The 18,105-nt window shown below is 44.2% G+C and overlaps 1 protein-coding gene across 1 annotated transcript in view; it reads right to left on the bottom strand.

The window, feature by feature from the left end:
* ESR2 (estrogen receptor 2) overlaps nt 1-18,105 on the bottom strand; it is a 54,716-nt gene that overhangs the window by 15,709 nt on the left and 20,902 nt on the right. Inside the window, exons 6-9 of the mRNA XM_070418638.1 lie at nt 15,511-15,649; nt 8,752-8,885; nt 2,503-2,683; nt 950-1,095 (exon numbers count right to left, since the gene is read on the bottom strand). Of these exons, the coding sequence (XP_070274739.1) occupies nt 950-1,095; nt 2,503-2,683; nt 8,752-8,885; nt 15,511-15,649 (600 nt within the window). The remainder of the gene's footprint in view (nt 1-949; nt 1,096-2,502; nt 2,684-8,751; nt 8,886-15,510; nt 15,650-18,105) is intronic.

Here is an 18,105-nt window from a genome sequence, read left to right as displayed (position 1 = left end):
GCCCCAGGAAACCGTGGCTGCCACCCATACCCACAGGACAGAACCCTATTCCTGCAAACAGCACCTTTCCCCAGCACATGCACCCGGCCCTTTGGGACAAGAGAGTTTTTATGGAAGGGCAACTCCAGGGGCAGAGAGATTTAAATCTCCACAGTCCTCCATGAACATGATCACTCACTCACACACACACACACACACACACACACACACACACACACACACACAATGAGCAGGCTCTCTGAATGCGCATCAGGAGGGAACGAAGAGGGCAGCAAGGTCTGGGGAAGAACCTGGCTCCCATCCTAGCTGGAGCACTGGCTCCCTAGTCACAGTCCCTCTGTCCTTCAGCAGAACAGTGCTGACATCAGTCCTCGCAGGCCTGTGAGGCAGGAGGTTTTCAGCTCTGCATTCAAGCGGTCCAGAGAGAGCTTACGAAGGTCTATCCTAAAAGGCAGGTGAGGTTGCACAATAAAGGTTGTATTGAATCTCACTGAGGCTGTAACACTGAGGCACTTGTAGGAAGTAGGAGCCTACTTCCTACAAGTGCCACATTCTCTCACCCTTCCAGGCCTGTTGGCATGCCTAGTGCATTCCAAAACTTCCAAGATGTTTTTCCCAAAGGGGTGGGGAAAAAATGGAAAGTAAAAAAGGGACCACACTGATATCCTATGAGGCCCAGCAAGACAAACTGCATCCCAACACGCCCCTAGTAACCAGGAAAACTGGCTTTCTCACCCTGACTCCTGGGAAGTAGGGAGGTCGGGAAAGGATGGTACAGACTGAACCCACCGTGACTGAGGAGGGAGCAACAGAAGGACGAAGCCCGCCCATCGCGATGGGGCTCACGATCACACCAGAGCTCACGCTTCAGCCACTACCTCTGCAGCCTGTTCACCTCAGGGCTGGTCTTCACTGAGACAGGGGTTCTGAGAGCCCTCTTTGCTCTTACTCTTCTCTGCTGGGCTGCACTCAGACTCCGTGACCAAGGACTTGCACCCATGAAGCGTGTGGGCATTCAGCATCTCCAGCAGCAAGTCGTAGACTGGGACCACGTTTTTGCACTTCATGCTGAGCAGGTGTTCCATGCCCTTGTTGCTATGGGGACAAAAAGGTACTGAGATTCTGTCCTGTGATGCAGCCCCAGGAACTCAACGTAAGTCGCGCACACACTCGGACACACGCACTTCCCTAAGCCCTTTGTTCTATGGCTCTTGCATCTGGCTCCTTCAATAATCTACACTCAAGGGCGAGGACAATGTCCTATGACCTCTGTGTCCCATCACCCACCCACAATGGCCTGGCAGTGCCTGGCACAGCGTGCAATCGATGCTCATTGTTCATGGTAGTCACTGCAGGCACTGGGTTGGCTGAACCATTGCTCCTGAGGGAAATGCAGGGTTAGGGTCCTGAGAGCCTTGGGAACAAACACTATACAGCACTTTGGTACTATGCATGGAGGCCATTTGTGGACACTGAAATCTCCAACCACAAAAATGCAAACACATGGCACTAAATAGGCCACATGAGGAACACTTGCTGCAGCGTAAGGAAGGCAGAGCATGGCCTTGGTTGACCTCGGCTGGGGATGTAAGCACAGGCCACTCGAATGCTTTGCCACTCTGTGACTGTCCCCAAGTGATCACGAAAGTGCCATGAGTAATCAATGGGGAGGTTACAAATAAAGTTTAGCAAGCGGGCAAATTCGCAAATACAGAAACCAGGATTATGATAGACTACTTGTTCTGCAAATGGTTGTGTGCAGAATGATCATTAAACAGAGGCAGAGGCTGTTCTCATTTCTTAACCCTTGTTACAATTCTTGAGGGGCATGTGTTCCTCCCCATGGCCCCTAGACTTTCCTCCCTATCTCCCCTCTTCCAGCCCCAGGGCAAGCACCCTCATCCTGGGTGACACAAAGCCACCATGGGACGTCCCACAGCACTACCGCGGCCCTGCCTTCCTAAGAACTGCGGACTCACCAGTTCTCTTAGGTCTCATCCTTATGTCCTGGTGCCATCGCAAGGAGAGAGGGCTCTCCGGGAGGGCTTTGTGCACTCCCCCAGATCACAGATCTCAGGAGTTGCTCTAGGAAAGCTGGGTTTAACCTCTTTAAGGAAATGACCTGGGGACTCCAGCCCTAGGTGGTGCACGGATGGGTAGCAGGTCACTTTAAGGAAGAACCTGCCCCTTTTAGAACTCCATAAACAAGCTAAAATCCCCAGCAACTAAGAATTAGATGAGCCACCACAGGATGCCACAAAGATCCTGTAAGGAGCCACGTGCCAGCCATTCGGTGCCCACTACGTGCTGACCTTTGGTTACAGGTGTGTGCCCTGATGAAGAACCCCCATTCCCTTTCAGGGCTTCATCGTCCTTTAAAGGCCACAATTCTACCGTATCCACCTCAAACTTGAAAGCCCTCTTCCCAAAGCTCTCCACCCTCTGAACATGCGCCCCCTTCCCCGCCACGTACCAGGGGGGAGGGCCCCTTATGGATCGTACCTGGCGTGCCTGACGTGAGAAAGGAGCATCAGCAGGTTAGCCAGGCGGACGGACTGCTGCTGGGAAGGGATGCCGCTCTTGGCGATCACCCAGACCAGAGCATCGGTCACAGCATTCAGCAAGTGAGTCAGCTTCCGGCTGCTCTCGGCCTCCTGAGCTGCTGCAGCTAAAGGGTACATACCTAGACAAAGAATCAAGGCCATGACTCACTGCTCTGCGAAAAGGAAACAGAAGTTGTGTGCTCAGGCACTAGGCATGCCAACATTCTCCTGACAGGAGGGCAATGATCAAACGGGTTCTGACATCTGCATGGACAGTGGTGTCCCAAGAGCCAGCCCCATGGCTGAATGGGAAGAGTAAGCCTGGCTGAATTTGGCCCAGAATTGTGGCCTTGCCTTGAAAAAGTATCAAACCATTATATGGTGAATGTCATTTGCATGAACAAATACACATATAGAGATGGTCAGAAAGTGAGAGTAAGTATACTCTTAGCCCCTGGAGAGCTCTTCATTAAGGGGAGTTTAATAAACATAAACTGCTGACCACTGCTACACAGCTTCTCCCGCCCACCCCCTCGTGTGTGCCATGTGTAGACAGTCACGGTAGGCTCACCGCCACCTCTGTGCAGGCCATGAGCATCCAACCTCTGGCGGCACCTTACTGGGCACAGGAAGACCACCAGTCTGGAGTCAACAGACCTACTTCACGTCCGCTGTCTGTAGCTCTCTGACCCAAGACCAGATCCAAGCTCCTCCAACCTCACCTCATCATTGAGCAAAGCTTGCAGACACATGTCTGCTGAGGTCTCCACAACCTTCCCACCAGGTGCCCTGTGTTTAATTCCCCTCTGACTCTAGGATCTGAGACACTGTGGCCTCCCAAAGGTTGCAAAATAACAGCTCAGGTAGCTCTCCTTCCCTCCACCCCATCCCCAACCTCTGACTCCCTGATTCCTGGAAGCAGGAAAATAACCAGCTTCTCTTCCAGATTTTCAATTTCAAACTATAAATAGCAAATATATGAAACCAACAAGGGAAATGCCAATCTTTGACTGTAATGAGAATGAAGGATGGTTGGTACCCCATCACCCACCGAATCTGTTTTGGCAATTTTTGTTCTCTATTTTTATTGGCATTTTCAGTTCAATTAAGGCAAGGGACATACTGAACCACAAGTATGCAAGTGTAGTGCTTCACCACATCCCTGCGGCACATCCCTCCATAATGTCTCATGATGCAGATTTAAAATATCCGCCTTTTAAACTGCCCGGAACTGCTTCTCTAACCACCTGCTCACCTCCTTCTCCACAGGGACTGACTCCTCCCACTGTCCCCCACAGCACGTAACCTGCCCTTCCACTGCAGAGGAAACAAGCCCCAACCTCACCCCAACGTGCCCCTTTGAATGGCCAAAATCAGATCTCTCGGGGTTGAGGCCAACTGGGACAGTTCTCAAGGGCAACAGACTCTCCCTGCTCTTTTCACCCTCAGCTCCCACCACCTTGAAACTTAACTTCAATTCCTTGAACAGGTGATGCCCTGAACATGCTAAACTTTCTGCTTAGGAACTCTCTTATCATCCTCCTCTCTCCCTACTCTTGTTATCTATATTCATTCCTCCTTCAGATCCCAGCTTGCTTGAACTTCCTTCTGGAAGCTTCCCCTGATCTGAAAGCTGGATGTCTTCACATATGCCCCACCCCCAAAGAAATTGGACATAAGCACTTCAAGAGCACAGGCCCATCACCTAGTGCCATGACTGGTGTGAAAGAAATGCTCATAAATGGAAGAATTAGAATGAATCCCATAGGTTCAAATTTTTGCAATTTTTAGCCAATCACACCATCATAATTGAAATGATAAATATGCATGCTAAGGCATATTTTAGGTATACCATGGAAAATTATTAATCAAATGAAAATATGGAGAAATTGTTTTAAGCTTCCTTTCCTTAAAACTGACCCCAGCTTCAATGTCTGTTTCATACATTCTGTCAGAGTTTCTAAAATGTAAGGAGAGAAAGTGGACTCTGTCCTTGCTTATGCTTTTAATTTAATGTTACAAATAATCCAGAAGAAAAAAGCCTATGCCTCCAGATGTCTAAAATCTAGCATAGAAAAGACCCACCTCTCCTATCAGTGGAAACTTTCCAATAGAAACAGAATCCCACTTTCTACCAGCTGAACAGATTAAATTCATCTTGACAACTGTTACGACTACTACCAAACAAGAAAGGAACTTTCCTAAAGGAAGATTTCTTAAATTTGGATTTACCATAAACAAACGCTAGTCATTTACTGCCATGAGTGGTAATTACATCACATGCCTGCCTCACCCTCTGTAATTCTCTCAAATGTTGACAGTCTGTCAGATGCTGCCGGGACGCCATAGCCTTAGTCTCCCATTTGCACAGATGATGCTTTTAGCTTTCACAACAACACAATATGATGTCTCACAGGCTAGAAGGACCGTAAGGAGCCTTGCCAAACAGAAGGCTTTCTACTGCAACGTGTTGTAACAACAAGGAAACTGCTTTCTAAGGAGCACTTTGCTGCACAGAAATGAGTTCTAAACAACTTCTGAAGGTAAGAGAAGCCCCATAATGTGGCATTGGCTGTTCCTCCTGTGCCAACATGGGACTATACTTCTCAAGCAAATCTTCCCTTTAACAAAGATAGAAGTGGCAGCACACATCAGGTGATATCTGTAGGTGGGTTGAAAGAGACCAGTAAAAGTTTATTTTTTCCATGATCAATTCCCAATGTCCCAGCTGGACATTTCCTATAGGCACATCAACTTAATTGCTGATGTAAGCTGGGCCTTTGTATTGTTTTATAAAAGGTGAATGGTAACAGTAAATGTCAAGATGCCAGAAGCACCAAAGCATTTAGGAGTCTTCTTCACTTTCTCTACAGTTTTCATTGTCCAATAATTTATCATTTCTACTCAAACTGCTTGCTTTCCAGAACTGAGGTAGGGAGTGTACCAGGTTCAAGGGGCATGCCCTGTGAGGCAGGTGAGGCCACATTTACCCAAGGAGAAAACAATATGCAGGCCTGGTCGCCATCTTGTGGTGAACATCATTGACCACATGGGGGCGGCCATCTTGTGCGAGGGTGTGACAGTCAATTTGCATATTGCCTCTTTATTATATAGGATGGTAGAGAAAAAAGGAACCGTATATTAAGTAAAGGTTTATTGATAGAGAAGTGATTGAATAATTTATTTTTTTTAATATATATTTTATTGATTTTTTTACAGAGAGGAAGGGAGAGGGATAGAGAGTTAGAAACATCGATGAGAGAGAAGCATCGACCAGTTGCCTCCTGCACACTCCCTACTGGGGATGTGCCCGCAACCAAGGTACATGCCCTTGACCGGAATCGAACCTGGGACCCCTCAGTCCCCAGGCCGATGCTCTAGCCACTGAGCCAAACCGGCGAGGGCAGCGATTGAACAATTTAGACCAGCGGTTGCCAACCGGTGGTCCGCGGACCACTGATGGTCTGTGAGGTCCGAAAGGTTGGCGACGGCTCATTTAGACAATGCCCTCGCTGGAAAGATTAACTTAGTTCTCTCCTAGTTGACCTGAAGGGATTTCATAGCATTTTGAAAAGTAAAAAAGCAAGATATGGAGAACTATCTTATCACTTGGGTTGCGGGAAACGAGTTAAGTCGGCTCTCGTGAATTGCGTGTACTCCGCGGGAGCCGTCTTAAACTCGGTTCATATAGATTTGTGGTGGAGTGCGGGAAACGTGTAAACTCGGGCCGATTGTAACTGCGTATTACCAAATATTTCATTTCAATCGAACCCATACTTCAAAAGATATAGGCATTTTAACGCGCCATCTTATATTTTGGCGGGAAATTCACCCGCAACCCAAGTGTTATATAGTGTCCCAATTTTTAAAAAATGGAAAGCCTACCTTTGTATATGTTAGAAGTGAGGTATTATTTTTTTAATCCTTACCCAAGGATATGTTTTTGTTTTTGTTTCATTGATTCTAGAGAGGGAGGAAAAGCCGGGGGAGAGAGAAATAGAAAGACATCATTCAGTTGCCTCCTGTACACGCCCCAGCTGGGTATCGAACCCTCAACCTGAGTATGTGCCCTGACTGGGAATAATACCTCACAGGCCTGGACAGTGAGTGGTGGGACAACACTCTAACCACTCAGCACACCAGCCAGGGCTGTGAAATATTATTTTAAATTATTATTAAAAGATGGGAGGTCAAAAGAAAAAAAAAAAAGATGGGAGAAGGTACAAAGTCAACACTATGGTTAAGATTAACTATTTGGTATTGGGGTAGAAAAGTCAAGCAAAGGCAATTATGGGTACTCTTTCAAAGTACCCATAATTTTTTACATAAGATCTTATGCTGTTTATGTAAAACTAGAGGCCCAGTGCATGAATTCATGCACGGGTGGGTTCCCTCCGCCTGGCCAGCGATCAGGGCAGGCCAGCCAGGGGGAGGGACTGCAGGAGGTGGGCGGGCTGCAGGAGGTTGGCTGTGGGAGTGCACTGACCACCAGGGGGCAGCTCCTGCGTTGAGCATCTGCCCCCTGGTGCTCAGTGCACATCATAGCTACTGTCCTGTCATCCAGTCATAATAGTCGCTTAGGCTTTTATATATATAGACTGGAGGCCTGGAAGGCCCGGTGCATGAAATTCGTGCAAGAGTAGGCCTTCCATCGCCCAGCTGCCAGCACTGGCTTCCCTCTGGTACCTGGGACCCGGGTTTCCCTCCAGCCGCCGGCAGGCACCTGGGACCTGGGCTTCCCTCGCAGCCCCGGCTTCATCTGGAAGGTCGTCCAAAAGGACGTCCAGTCTAATTAGCATATTACGCTTTTAGTATTATAGATTATGTATATAAGTATGTACATACATTTCTTTATATATAATATGCTAATTAGACCGGACATCCCTCCAGACTAAGCTGGGGCTGCAGCCACGAGATCAAGGCAGCCGCAGTGGCTATGAGGGAGGGATCCAGATCCAGGCAGCCACCCATGGCTGCGAGGGGGGATCCAGGCAGCCGCCTACAGCTGCGAATTTCGTGCATCAGGCATCTAGTTATTATATATTTCTCTCTACATATATATATATATATATATATATATATATATATATATATAGCTCTATCTGTCAATTGATTAATAGAGCTGTTAAAGAATGGTAACCAAAGTTATGGTGGTTTTCTTGTGGGGGGATTCCTAGTAATTTTGGTTTTCTTCCTTATGTTTTGCTTTTGTTAGAATGTTTATAATAACCGGATATTATTTACATAAGAAAAAAAAACAGCAAAGCTACAACATAGTCATATCTTAGATAAGACCTCCCTAATTTCCCACCTCTAACCCTATATTTCCCTCAAGGCAGGCCCCTTCCTTCCTGGCCCCTCCACACCACGTTAGTTTAGGCTCTCGTCACTCTCAGCTCTGACTGGGCACCATGCCTCGGTCTCCCCCCTCTCCAGTCAGTCCCCCACGTGGAAACCAGGGTAACCTTTCGAGAAGGCCCTGTCCATGACACTCCCATCTGAACCTCTTCCAGGGCTGCTCCATGCCCCAGGCAGCAGTTCCCAGCCCAAGGCAGGCAGTGAATCTTCAGCCATGCATTGAACAGCCCTGTCCACCGCCCTCTGCTCTGCCACTGCGTGGCTTGCAGCTCCTGGCTCACCCAGGTCCTTTCATTCCTCTACACCTATTTCTTCCACCTGCCCATCCCTAAAGACTCATGCACTCCAACATCTCTCTCTTTCCTGTAGTCCTCTGTACACGCTTTATTATAGCACTCCCTCCACCATGAGCTACTTAAAGGCAGGACTATATTTATAACGCCTTTACTGAGTGAACCAATGAATGAACAAATGAATCTGTAAAAGCAGAACTCAAAACAGAAAATACAAGTGCATGTCAACCATTTACAGTGTCTGCATAAATATTGAAAAAGGCTGAATGGTAAACATTTTAAAGTTCATTTTTCTCTTTTCCAGCAAAGTGGCTTGAGCCACTTTTTAAATTAATACTGGTAATTTGCCCAATGAACAATTTATATTCAAGTTAACTACAATTTAAATTCCTAACAGAGAAGTCAGAAAGAAAGCCATTTTCCCCTTTTTAAATAAAATAAGAAGTTCAATACCTTCTAGAAATAGCATTTCTCACCACCACCACCACCACCCCCCCCCCCGCCCCCCGCCCCATTTTCCTTCCCAATAAAACACGGCCCAGCTGTGGGTTACTCACTGGAGTTCAGGAGGATCATGGCCTTGACACAGAGATACTCATTGTGTTGGAGTTTTAACTCACGAAACCTTGAAGTCGTTGCCAGGAGCATGTCAAAGATTTCCAGAATTCCTTCCACGCATTTCCCTTCATCCCTACAATAGTTCATTTGGAAATTTAAGAAAATCACAGCCACCAACAAAGGCAATAAGGAGTATTTTCTTTTTAAACTTAAATTTCATTTTGTACATGCTTTAACTATAACAAGGTGGCGATGAGACCACACCCAGAGATATGAAATCATCAGAATTATCTTCTTATAAAGAGAAAAGGGCATTTCCTATAAATACCTAAATTAAACACTTGAATAAATACTATTTAGGCAAAAGCCTGCATTGGAACTACATTTTTTTTCTACCTGTTCATAAATGTTATCTTAAAGGAATAACATTTTTGTTGGTAATCTAAGCCATGTCAGCCAACCAGCCTGTGACATGACACATATTACTGAAGTGAGACATTCCATGGCCCCATGAGATGGCTATGAGGAAGACTGACCATCACAGAAGCTAATATCCCAAGACAAAATAACCCTTCATATCTAGGGTTTAACTATCATTTCCTGGTGGTCATTTAGAAACTGGAGGAGCAACTAAGAGACGTGTAAATGTAATTTGAAAAAAGTTAGCATGACATACAAAGAAATCACAATTCGAGAAGATAGATTAGAATTAGAAAAGGCAGAGATGGAGACGTGGAAATGTCTGACTTGCCAAAGATTATTTTTAAGCAACAGTTTTAGACAAACTTTGAAACATGAAATCAAAATTCTTTTCAGCACTCCTTAAAGAAATGATTCTTTAAGTATACATTTGAAATAAATTACTTTAAAATACCAGCTAGAAAATATCAGCTTCAATTAACTCCCACCAGACACTTATTATTCTGCCTCACTGCTCCCCAAAAATGTCTATCATCATTTGTCTTAAGAGTTATTAGAAGTCCTTGATAAGCAGTTAGATGATTGTGCTACAAAACTTTCATTTGCTTCTAAAAACCTGTGGCAAACAGTAAAGGGCAGCCACGGGTTTCTTTGAGTTTCATTTTCAGTCTCCGTAGCAGCCCCGGGGAGATTTGAGATCTTCAAAGAACTGGCTATTCCCCTCTTCCGTCCCCCAACCCCAAGCCAGGGGATGGTGGTGGTTGAGGAAGGGCCTCTGTAGGATTCAAATAAACAGACACCAGCAGGTACTGCCACACCTGGGGAAGCCCTTCCCGGACAGTGCTATGCTAGGACAGCAGCTCACCAAGACCCTGCATTCCACAGCATTCGAAACCTCTTACCCCCAGACTCACCTACACAAAGCTACAAGCATGCAAACTGCTCACTTTGGCAAGCAAGCATGGCAACTTCTGCAACCAGCTGAGACTTTCTGAAAGTGCACTCATCTCTATATATAAAAGCCTAAGCGGCCGTTATGACCAGTTGACCGAATGACTGGTCACTATGACACACACTGACCACCAGGGGTAAGATACTCAACACAGGAGCTGCCCCCTGGTGGTCAGTGTGCTCCCACAGCCAACCTCCCACGGTCCTTCCCCCCGGCCGGCCAGCCCTGATCGGGACTAGGCAAGACATCCCTGATTGGCCCCGATCGCCGGCCAGGCCAAAGGACCCCACCCATGTACGAATTCATGCACCGGGCCTCTAGTTAAATAACGAAACCACCAGTGTCTGAAGTCACTCATAGGGAAAGGCCACCTTGGAGAATCAGAGCCCTGACAAAGGGTGCTAAAATCTGTAGGAAACCCCTATCCCTCCCCACACCCTAGCCTACTGCCTCCCCTGCTCTGCACTTCCTCAGGCAGCCCGCTGCAAGCGTCCAGTAAGGACAATGCATGTCCTGCACATAGCAGAGGCACAAGAAATACTTGTTCACTAATTACCCCTCATGCCACAGCATCAAATCACTCTGCCTAGGGATAGGCAATACTGGAAATTATGATTATTGGGCTTGAGGACATCTTATACTGGGAAAAGCTGGTTTTAAAATATCTCTGGAGGCAAAAACAAAAAAATCCACCAACTCCTGAATAATGGTTGCTTCTTTATTCTTCTGTGAAACTCAGTCACAGGTGAGTTTATGCACACACACACACGCTCACCACCAACCCTAAGTAGTATAAGGGGACTCATCTGAAATCAACCCTATTTATAGAAGTTATCACCAATGCCTAAGAACAGGTCCATAAACATTGAAATTAGTACCCTTTCCTCATTAAAATACATGCCATATTTAATGCAATTTCATATTTCAGAAATGAAGGAAGAGTTTAAATCTTAGAGCATAAGCTTTGACAAATGCTGTAACTAAGAGTAATCAGAACATGTGTGCCTCATGGAGAAGGTGAATTTCTAAGCCAGCTCTAAAGAGCTAAGTCTGATTGCTTTCTCTAGCAGGTGTGATAGCCAACCATTTCATTCACGGAGTGGCAAAGTTACAATACTTTATTTCACAGGCTGTAGAAAATAAATGAGCAACATAGGATCAATAAGGCACAATACCTCCTAAATGATACCCTAATAAAGTTACACATGGAGAGAATTATGCAGAACAGAGTGAGGAAGGACTTTAACAAATTAGTGAGCTCTATATAATTGTAACTATGATTGACAGTTAATTATGTGTAAGAAATTAGGACAGGATTAAAATATTTGAATTCACGACAGAGGGTATATGAGTTGAATGTTAAAATGTTGAAACAATATGTCAATCAAACCAGTCTACTCATGGTAAATTACTGCACACCATTTGTCCATAAACTAGTTATAAGTTAAAAGACTTGACTTTGGGTAGTAAACACACAATACAATATATAGATGATGTATTATAAAATTGTACACTTGAAACATATATAATCTTATTAACCAATGTCACCCCAATAAATTTAATAAAAAATTTTTAAAGTAGCAATTCCATATGGACTATCTTATTATTTGATAACCACATCCCTTTTATAAAAGAAAAATATTCTGTTTGATATCAAAGACAAAATGTTACATAAGCCTCACTTTGGGTTATACTATTTTGTGCCTACTTATATATCCACTGGCAGCATCCATGTGGCTGCAGACCTCAGTTTACCTCTGTGTGGATGGCAATGGGAAGAGGGGCTCAAGGTTTAGTGCATGGAAAGAACTTAAATATTGTACTTAAGTGAAAATGTGAGTACAAAAGGGAACTGAAAATTTAGAAGTGAAAATTCTGCTGGTACCTTGAAGAATATTTGGTGCACAACTAATGTGGATGCAAACTCAGAGCATTCATAATTATGTGTATGGTTCCACGAATCCCATAAACACTCATAATGGGGTCCAAGCCCAGATCCAAACCTCCTCTGACTTTTTAAATAACATTTAACATTAGACAGTTTTCTGTTTATGCTAAGGACACCAAGTGTCTTAGCATATATGATTTTTTTTTTTTTTTTAGCAATTAGAAGCTCACATTCTGTGGTAAATCTTCATCTGAATTTGTGATTCTAGCGGTTACTGAAAGAACTACCTTGTTAGAAATAAGCTGAGACAACCGGATTTTCCTCTCATCCTCAGTAGGTTCAAATTTTCTCTCTGCAGAAGCCTCAACAAGTATAAAGGGAAGCAGAAATTACATTCTCACTCACAAATGGGTTAATTGTATTCACTGCTTATATGGTCATACCACCACTTGAAGGAACTCTGATAGGACAATTCACCAAAAGACAGTTATTTTAAGTAGTATGAAAATTATTTATTCACACTGTAAAAAAGATTCATAATAGAATGTCTTTACGGTGGATTTCATAATAGAATTTCCTTATGATTTTTTGAATAAGTAGCATTTTGAATATTTTTGAATAAGCAACTCCTCCAAAAATATACTCATTACACAAAAACATATTTTTCTCTATATAATAAATGCACTAAAAATCTTAGATTTGAAATTCTAGACTTTTCAGAGTTAATGTGTTAAAAACAATAACAGGAAAGGCAACAAAAATAACCATCCGTAGGCACTACAAAATAATGCCTGCTCAATGTCTGCATTTACAATTCCCAAGAACTCCTCTTCTATGGTCAAATAAACTAGATTTATATGTTGTAAACAATACTTTCAAATATTTTTAAAGAGTAATGTGAGGCCCTGGCTGGTTTGGCTCAATGAATAGAGAGTCGGCCTATGGACCGAAGGATTCCAGGTTCAATTCTGTTCAAGGGCATGTACCTAGGTTGCAGGCTCCTTCCTGGCTCAGACCCTGGTCAGGGCTCGTGCAGGAGGCAACCAATCAATGCGTTTCTCTCACATCAATATTTCTGCCTTTCTCTCTCTCTTCCACTCTCTCTAAAAATCAATGGAAAAATATCCTCAGGTGAAGATTTAAAAAAATAAAGAGTAATTTGAGTCTGTAAAAGAGTAATGTGAGTCTGTTAAAATAGTATCTTAAAACAATGACTTCTGGTGCGCCCCCTCCCTGAAGCACACCTGTGCCTTTTCTTTTCCCTTCCCTTTTCCCCCTCCCCTACATTGCCCCCCCCCCCCCACAAATGACTTCTTTGTGTGTGTTTTTTCTATTAACTAAAAGCTGCACTTAAAATTTATCTAGAATTTGTGTCAATTTATAGTAACTTATACACATACTTGCAGAAGTTAAAGAGCCCATACAAAGAGGAGAGTGAATTGTACTAAAAACCAGGAATGAAACAGTCATCAGTCATTGAAAATTAACACTAAGTATGGCATCAATTTAGAAATCAAGACAAAAAAGTAAAATACCTTAATCCCAAGTCTGAAAATTTATTGGTTCATCAAGGGACAGCACTTCCTCCAGCACTAACTTCTAGGAGAATTGTGTATATATATACACATACATATACATATATACATATACATATACATGTATGTATGTATATGTATATACATGTATGTATGTATATGTATATGTATATGTGTGTATGTGTGTGTGTGTGTGTATGAAGGGGGGAATGAATGTGGCTTTAAACACCAAGTGGAACGTAGTGAGGGAATGAATGAATGAATGAACAGGAAGGATGGCTTGATTGGCTGCTTAGCCTTTCAGCCTGCTTCACAACATGGTACCATGAAATGACAACAGGTATAGGTTTCTGAAGTGGGCAGGGAATAGAATAGAGTTGTTCTAAGACAAAAGTAGAAAGTTAGTTTGTCTTTTAGCCTCCTCCTCTTCCCCCTTCCAGTTCTCTATGCAACTGAGAGGCATGTACTGTTGTGGTTAAGAGCGTGGATTTCACAGCCAACACTCCAAGTCCAGCCCTACCATTTACTACTCTATAACTGTCAGAATTACCTAACCTCCCATTCTCATACCTGAAGGATAGGGATAATAATGGTGCTTACCCAGAAAGGGCAACTGTGAAGATGAAATGAGTGAACACACATCAAATGTGAAAGATGGTGCCTAGCCCTGGCTGGTTTGGCTTGGAGGATAGAGTGTCAGCCTGGGGACTGCGGGGCCCCGGGTTCGATTCCAGTCAAGGGCACATGCCTGGGTTGCAGGATCGGTCCCCGGTGGGGGGCGTGCAGGAGGCAGCCGATCAATGATTCTCATCACTGATGTTTCAATCTCTCTCTCCCTCTTCCTTCCTCTCTGAAATCAATAAAAAATTTTAAAAAAAGATGGTGTCTGGCACACACAAGCCAATAAGTTAGCTAGTTTTATTGTTACTAGAGGGTCCTGCCTGTCCTAGGCTTTCAGAACCTCCCTCCATGGTTTGCCATCTGGGCTTGCTCCTGCTTCAGCCACATTCCCTATTCCAGCTCCTCCCAAAGGCTCTGTTCTCTACCCAAACACCTCCCATTACTTAGAGTACTCTTTGCCAATGTTGCCGTGCATGACCGGTAAAATGGGTGCTAACATCCTGGGGATACTTTTCATCTGCCTCACATGATGATCTAAAAAGGTAACACCAAGAGCTGGGGCAGATATTTCCATTCACAGCACTAGGTACCTTCTCCTCTGCAGAGTCAAATGTGGCTGAACATTCAACACTAGAACCTTTTTGAAATGTGGACGTTAATTGCCATGGAAATTTTCACATTACTCAAGTTTGCACCAAGGAAGAATTCTATTTTACCTACTAAAATGCTTGAGTGTCGCCTAGTCCAGATTTCCTTCCATGAATAGTTCACCTAAGCTAGTGAGAAATTGGTTCTTTTTCTGTGCCATCTTTTAAAAAAACTAAATGCAATCAAGTTATGGCATTCCCCAATTTCTGTTAACTTTCATCTAGTTTTAATAACCATTCCTTCCGCTGCTATTGCCAAAAATACTATATAGTATAAGCAATTAGAATGAGTTAAAGAATGTTACAATGAACCTGGCAGATTGTAAGAATTTTATCACCTTCCAGATAGCTGGCAATGTAATTGGTCCTGACAGGTGGAAAGAACAGCAGGACAACTTAAAATTATAACCTGAAAATGGGACTTTTAAACAGAAAAATCTAAATTGATTTATCTACACTTGGTGGCCACATACCCTGCAGAACACAGGCCCCCCATTATGGCTGCCACACTAAGAATGAGTCATAGGACACTGAATCTTTGTACCCATTCTCTCCTTTTCTGGTTCTTGACCCAGTGAAGGAGCTCATGACATTATAATCCTCTTAATTGCCTTTCCAGGTGAGAGATTTTAATTGCAGCCCCAGGACGCAATGCTTCACTCAAGGCAGAAAAGAAACAGTGCATTTTTTCTCACCTGTCCAGAACAAGGTCTGGAGCAAAGATGAGCTTGCCAGGGTGGTCGATGGAGCGCCACATCAGCCCCACCATTAGCACCTCCATCCAGCAGTTCTCCAAGAGCCGCACTTGGTCGTACAGGCTGAGCTCCACAAAGCCTGGGGAAAGCGAGAGGCTGTGAGACACACCCGCCCTCCCCCGCGGCTCCCCATTTCTCTAGGAACAGAAGAGCAACTTTTCAAAAGCTTTGAAAACACAAATATAAGGATCTATATTTTAAAGATGTGGTTAAATGCTGACCTAAGAAAGAAAGTTTTGAACTTAAGGTGTGCTACTCAAAATTTTCAGTCCTAAACCTCTTCTAGGGATACATAAACTTCATTTAGCATTTATAAAGGACTGTTATCTGGGGGTATACAGCTCCCCAGACAGATGCTAGTAAAGAACAGGAAGCTGGGACCAATCTTTGTTGGTTATATCCCAATAATTGCCCTTCACTGCTGAGAAAGATAACCCGGGCTGCCAGCCAGAGGGGCTGCCTGTCTGGCCCCGGCCATGATTGGGGCTGGGGGGAGTGAGGGGCATGCAAAGAGAGCAGGGCCAGCCCCTGTAGAAAGTCAAGGCTTCAACTGAAAGAATTTTTCTGATTGCTTAAGATTTCCCATCCAGTGTTAGAATCACACTTCTCTGCGTAGGAGCGCTGACCTAGGCTATTCTACCCTGAAGAGCAAATATAACAACTTATAACAATTGAAGCGGGTCCTGACAGCCTGGTAGCCTAATAGCACGCATTAGTCAAAGAACTGGAAAGTAAACAGGTAATCTCTAGGGAGCTGAGCACTTCAAAAGTAAAGCAGAGCTCGAGATGCTTTCTCCACCAGCCATGATAAAAGGAGCCAGCAGTGTAATCTAAAGACAGTCACCAAACCTACGGCCTTGGTGTGCAATAGGCTCCAGTTAAAAATCCCAGCTCGGCCTCTTCCTAGCTAGTTTCTTAATCTCCTTTTAAGTCTTTGTTTTCTTATAAGCCCAACAGGGGTAGCAATGCCTGCCTCTGAGAATTTCCTACAGGTACAATCTCATCATCCTCACTTTACAGATGAGGAAACTATGGCACAGGGAGCACCTGTGGTTCAAATCCTTGACAATTATAATGCAAATCTGCACACAGGAGAATGAATGGAGTAATGAATGGAAAGATGGACAAATCCTTTCCAAAGCCACATTCTAAGCTCAATTCAGGTTCCTATGATGTGTACACATTCCGATCTCACCCACAGTTATAGACAATAAGCCTACCAACGGAGACCAAGCTTTTTATGCGTGTAGATATTCAACAAGATCAAGGCTAGGTGATATTTTAATATTTCTTTTGGTGTGGACAATGACTATATCAGCTGAGAGGTCGGGGGAGGGAGGGATCACAGCTTCAGACTATGCCTAAGTTCTCTGAAAACTTTTCAAAATACCAGGCTTGAAGAGTTAGGTTGTGTTATGGCACAAAGAAGCTGCACGAGTCTCAGCAATAATTAATTTCAGCACTGCTCTCTACTTGGTGTTCTGAGAAATAGTGTTTGGAAAATATATAGAGCAAAAGCTAGAGGAAATGCATCAGTATTGTCTTCTCTGGGAAAGAGAAGAGAAAATAATATAATTCTGGCAAAGGTGATGCTAGACTATCGAAACAGAACTGGAAACCAGAAAATCCTCAGGGAACTCAAAAGCCAACAAATGATCCCAAGAGATACTATTACCCTAGGCCTGGGCCCCACAGCTCTTTACCCCCAACTGCTCTTCATCAGCTTCTTAACACTTCCCGTCTTTCCAGTTCACCCAATGTGGGTGCTGCCCCCAAGGCCATGGGAATTGTCCCTAGTTGCTTAAAACTTGGAGAGAGACCTCATTTTTAGACGTCTGTAAAGATGTGCAAGGAGAAGCCCTTTCGGAGGGTGATGGGTTGCTGCCAGTCTAGTTTAGCATCCTAGATTCATTCTCACAAAAAAACACCAAGTCAAAAAATAATTAAGTGGTAGTTTTAGTACAATGCAGTACTGCAGGTTATGTCGTACCGAAGGCCTAAGAAAGAGATCACATTTCAGGGTGGAAAATACAGGCTCCAAGTGACCACTAGTGAATCATCAAACCTATTTTTAACTTGATGGTATTTCAGGTTTACTGATGATTCACATTATTTCAGCTGCAGATTTACTCTCTTTGTCCATATATATTTATTCATGTACATACTACTAATTCTATCTCTACAGGAACAATAGCTTACAAATTCCTACTTAGGATCTGACAAACCTTTTACTTGCACAATGGTCATACTGCACCCACTCCACCTCACCTGCCCACACCCCCCTCTCAATGTGAGGAGTCCACAGCCAGGAGACTGGTCAGTGTGGGGGCCAGATCCCTTCCTTTTAGACCATGTTCCAGGTCCCAAAGCCCTCAAATTTCCTGCCCAAATGGCCCCAAGCCAATTTCCAGACTGGTCTCTGCACTGGTCTATTCTCCCAGACAAGGCATGAGAGGTGACCAAAGGCTAGTGTCCACAGGACAGGTGGACATGCAGGGTTGGGTGTGCACATGGCTAGGTGGGATGCAGCTGGGG

This window comes from Myotis yumanensis, unplaced genomic scaffold, assembly GCF_028538775.1.
Source record: "Myotis yumanensis isolate MYYU_CA2020_CCGP unplaced genomic scaffold, mMyoYum1.0.hap1 SCAF_1, whole genome shotgun sequence".
NCBI classification, from domain to species: Eukaryota; Metazoa; Chordata; class Mammalia; order Chiroptera; family Vespertilionidae; genus Myotis; species Myotis yumanensis.
Note: the sequence above shows the minus strand (reverse complement) of the source record. Positions and strands in the feature narration are given on the sequence as shown.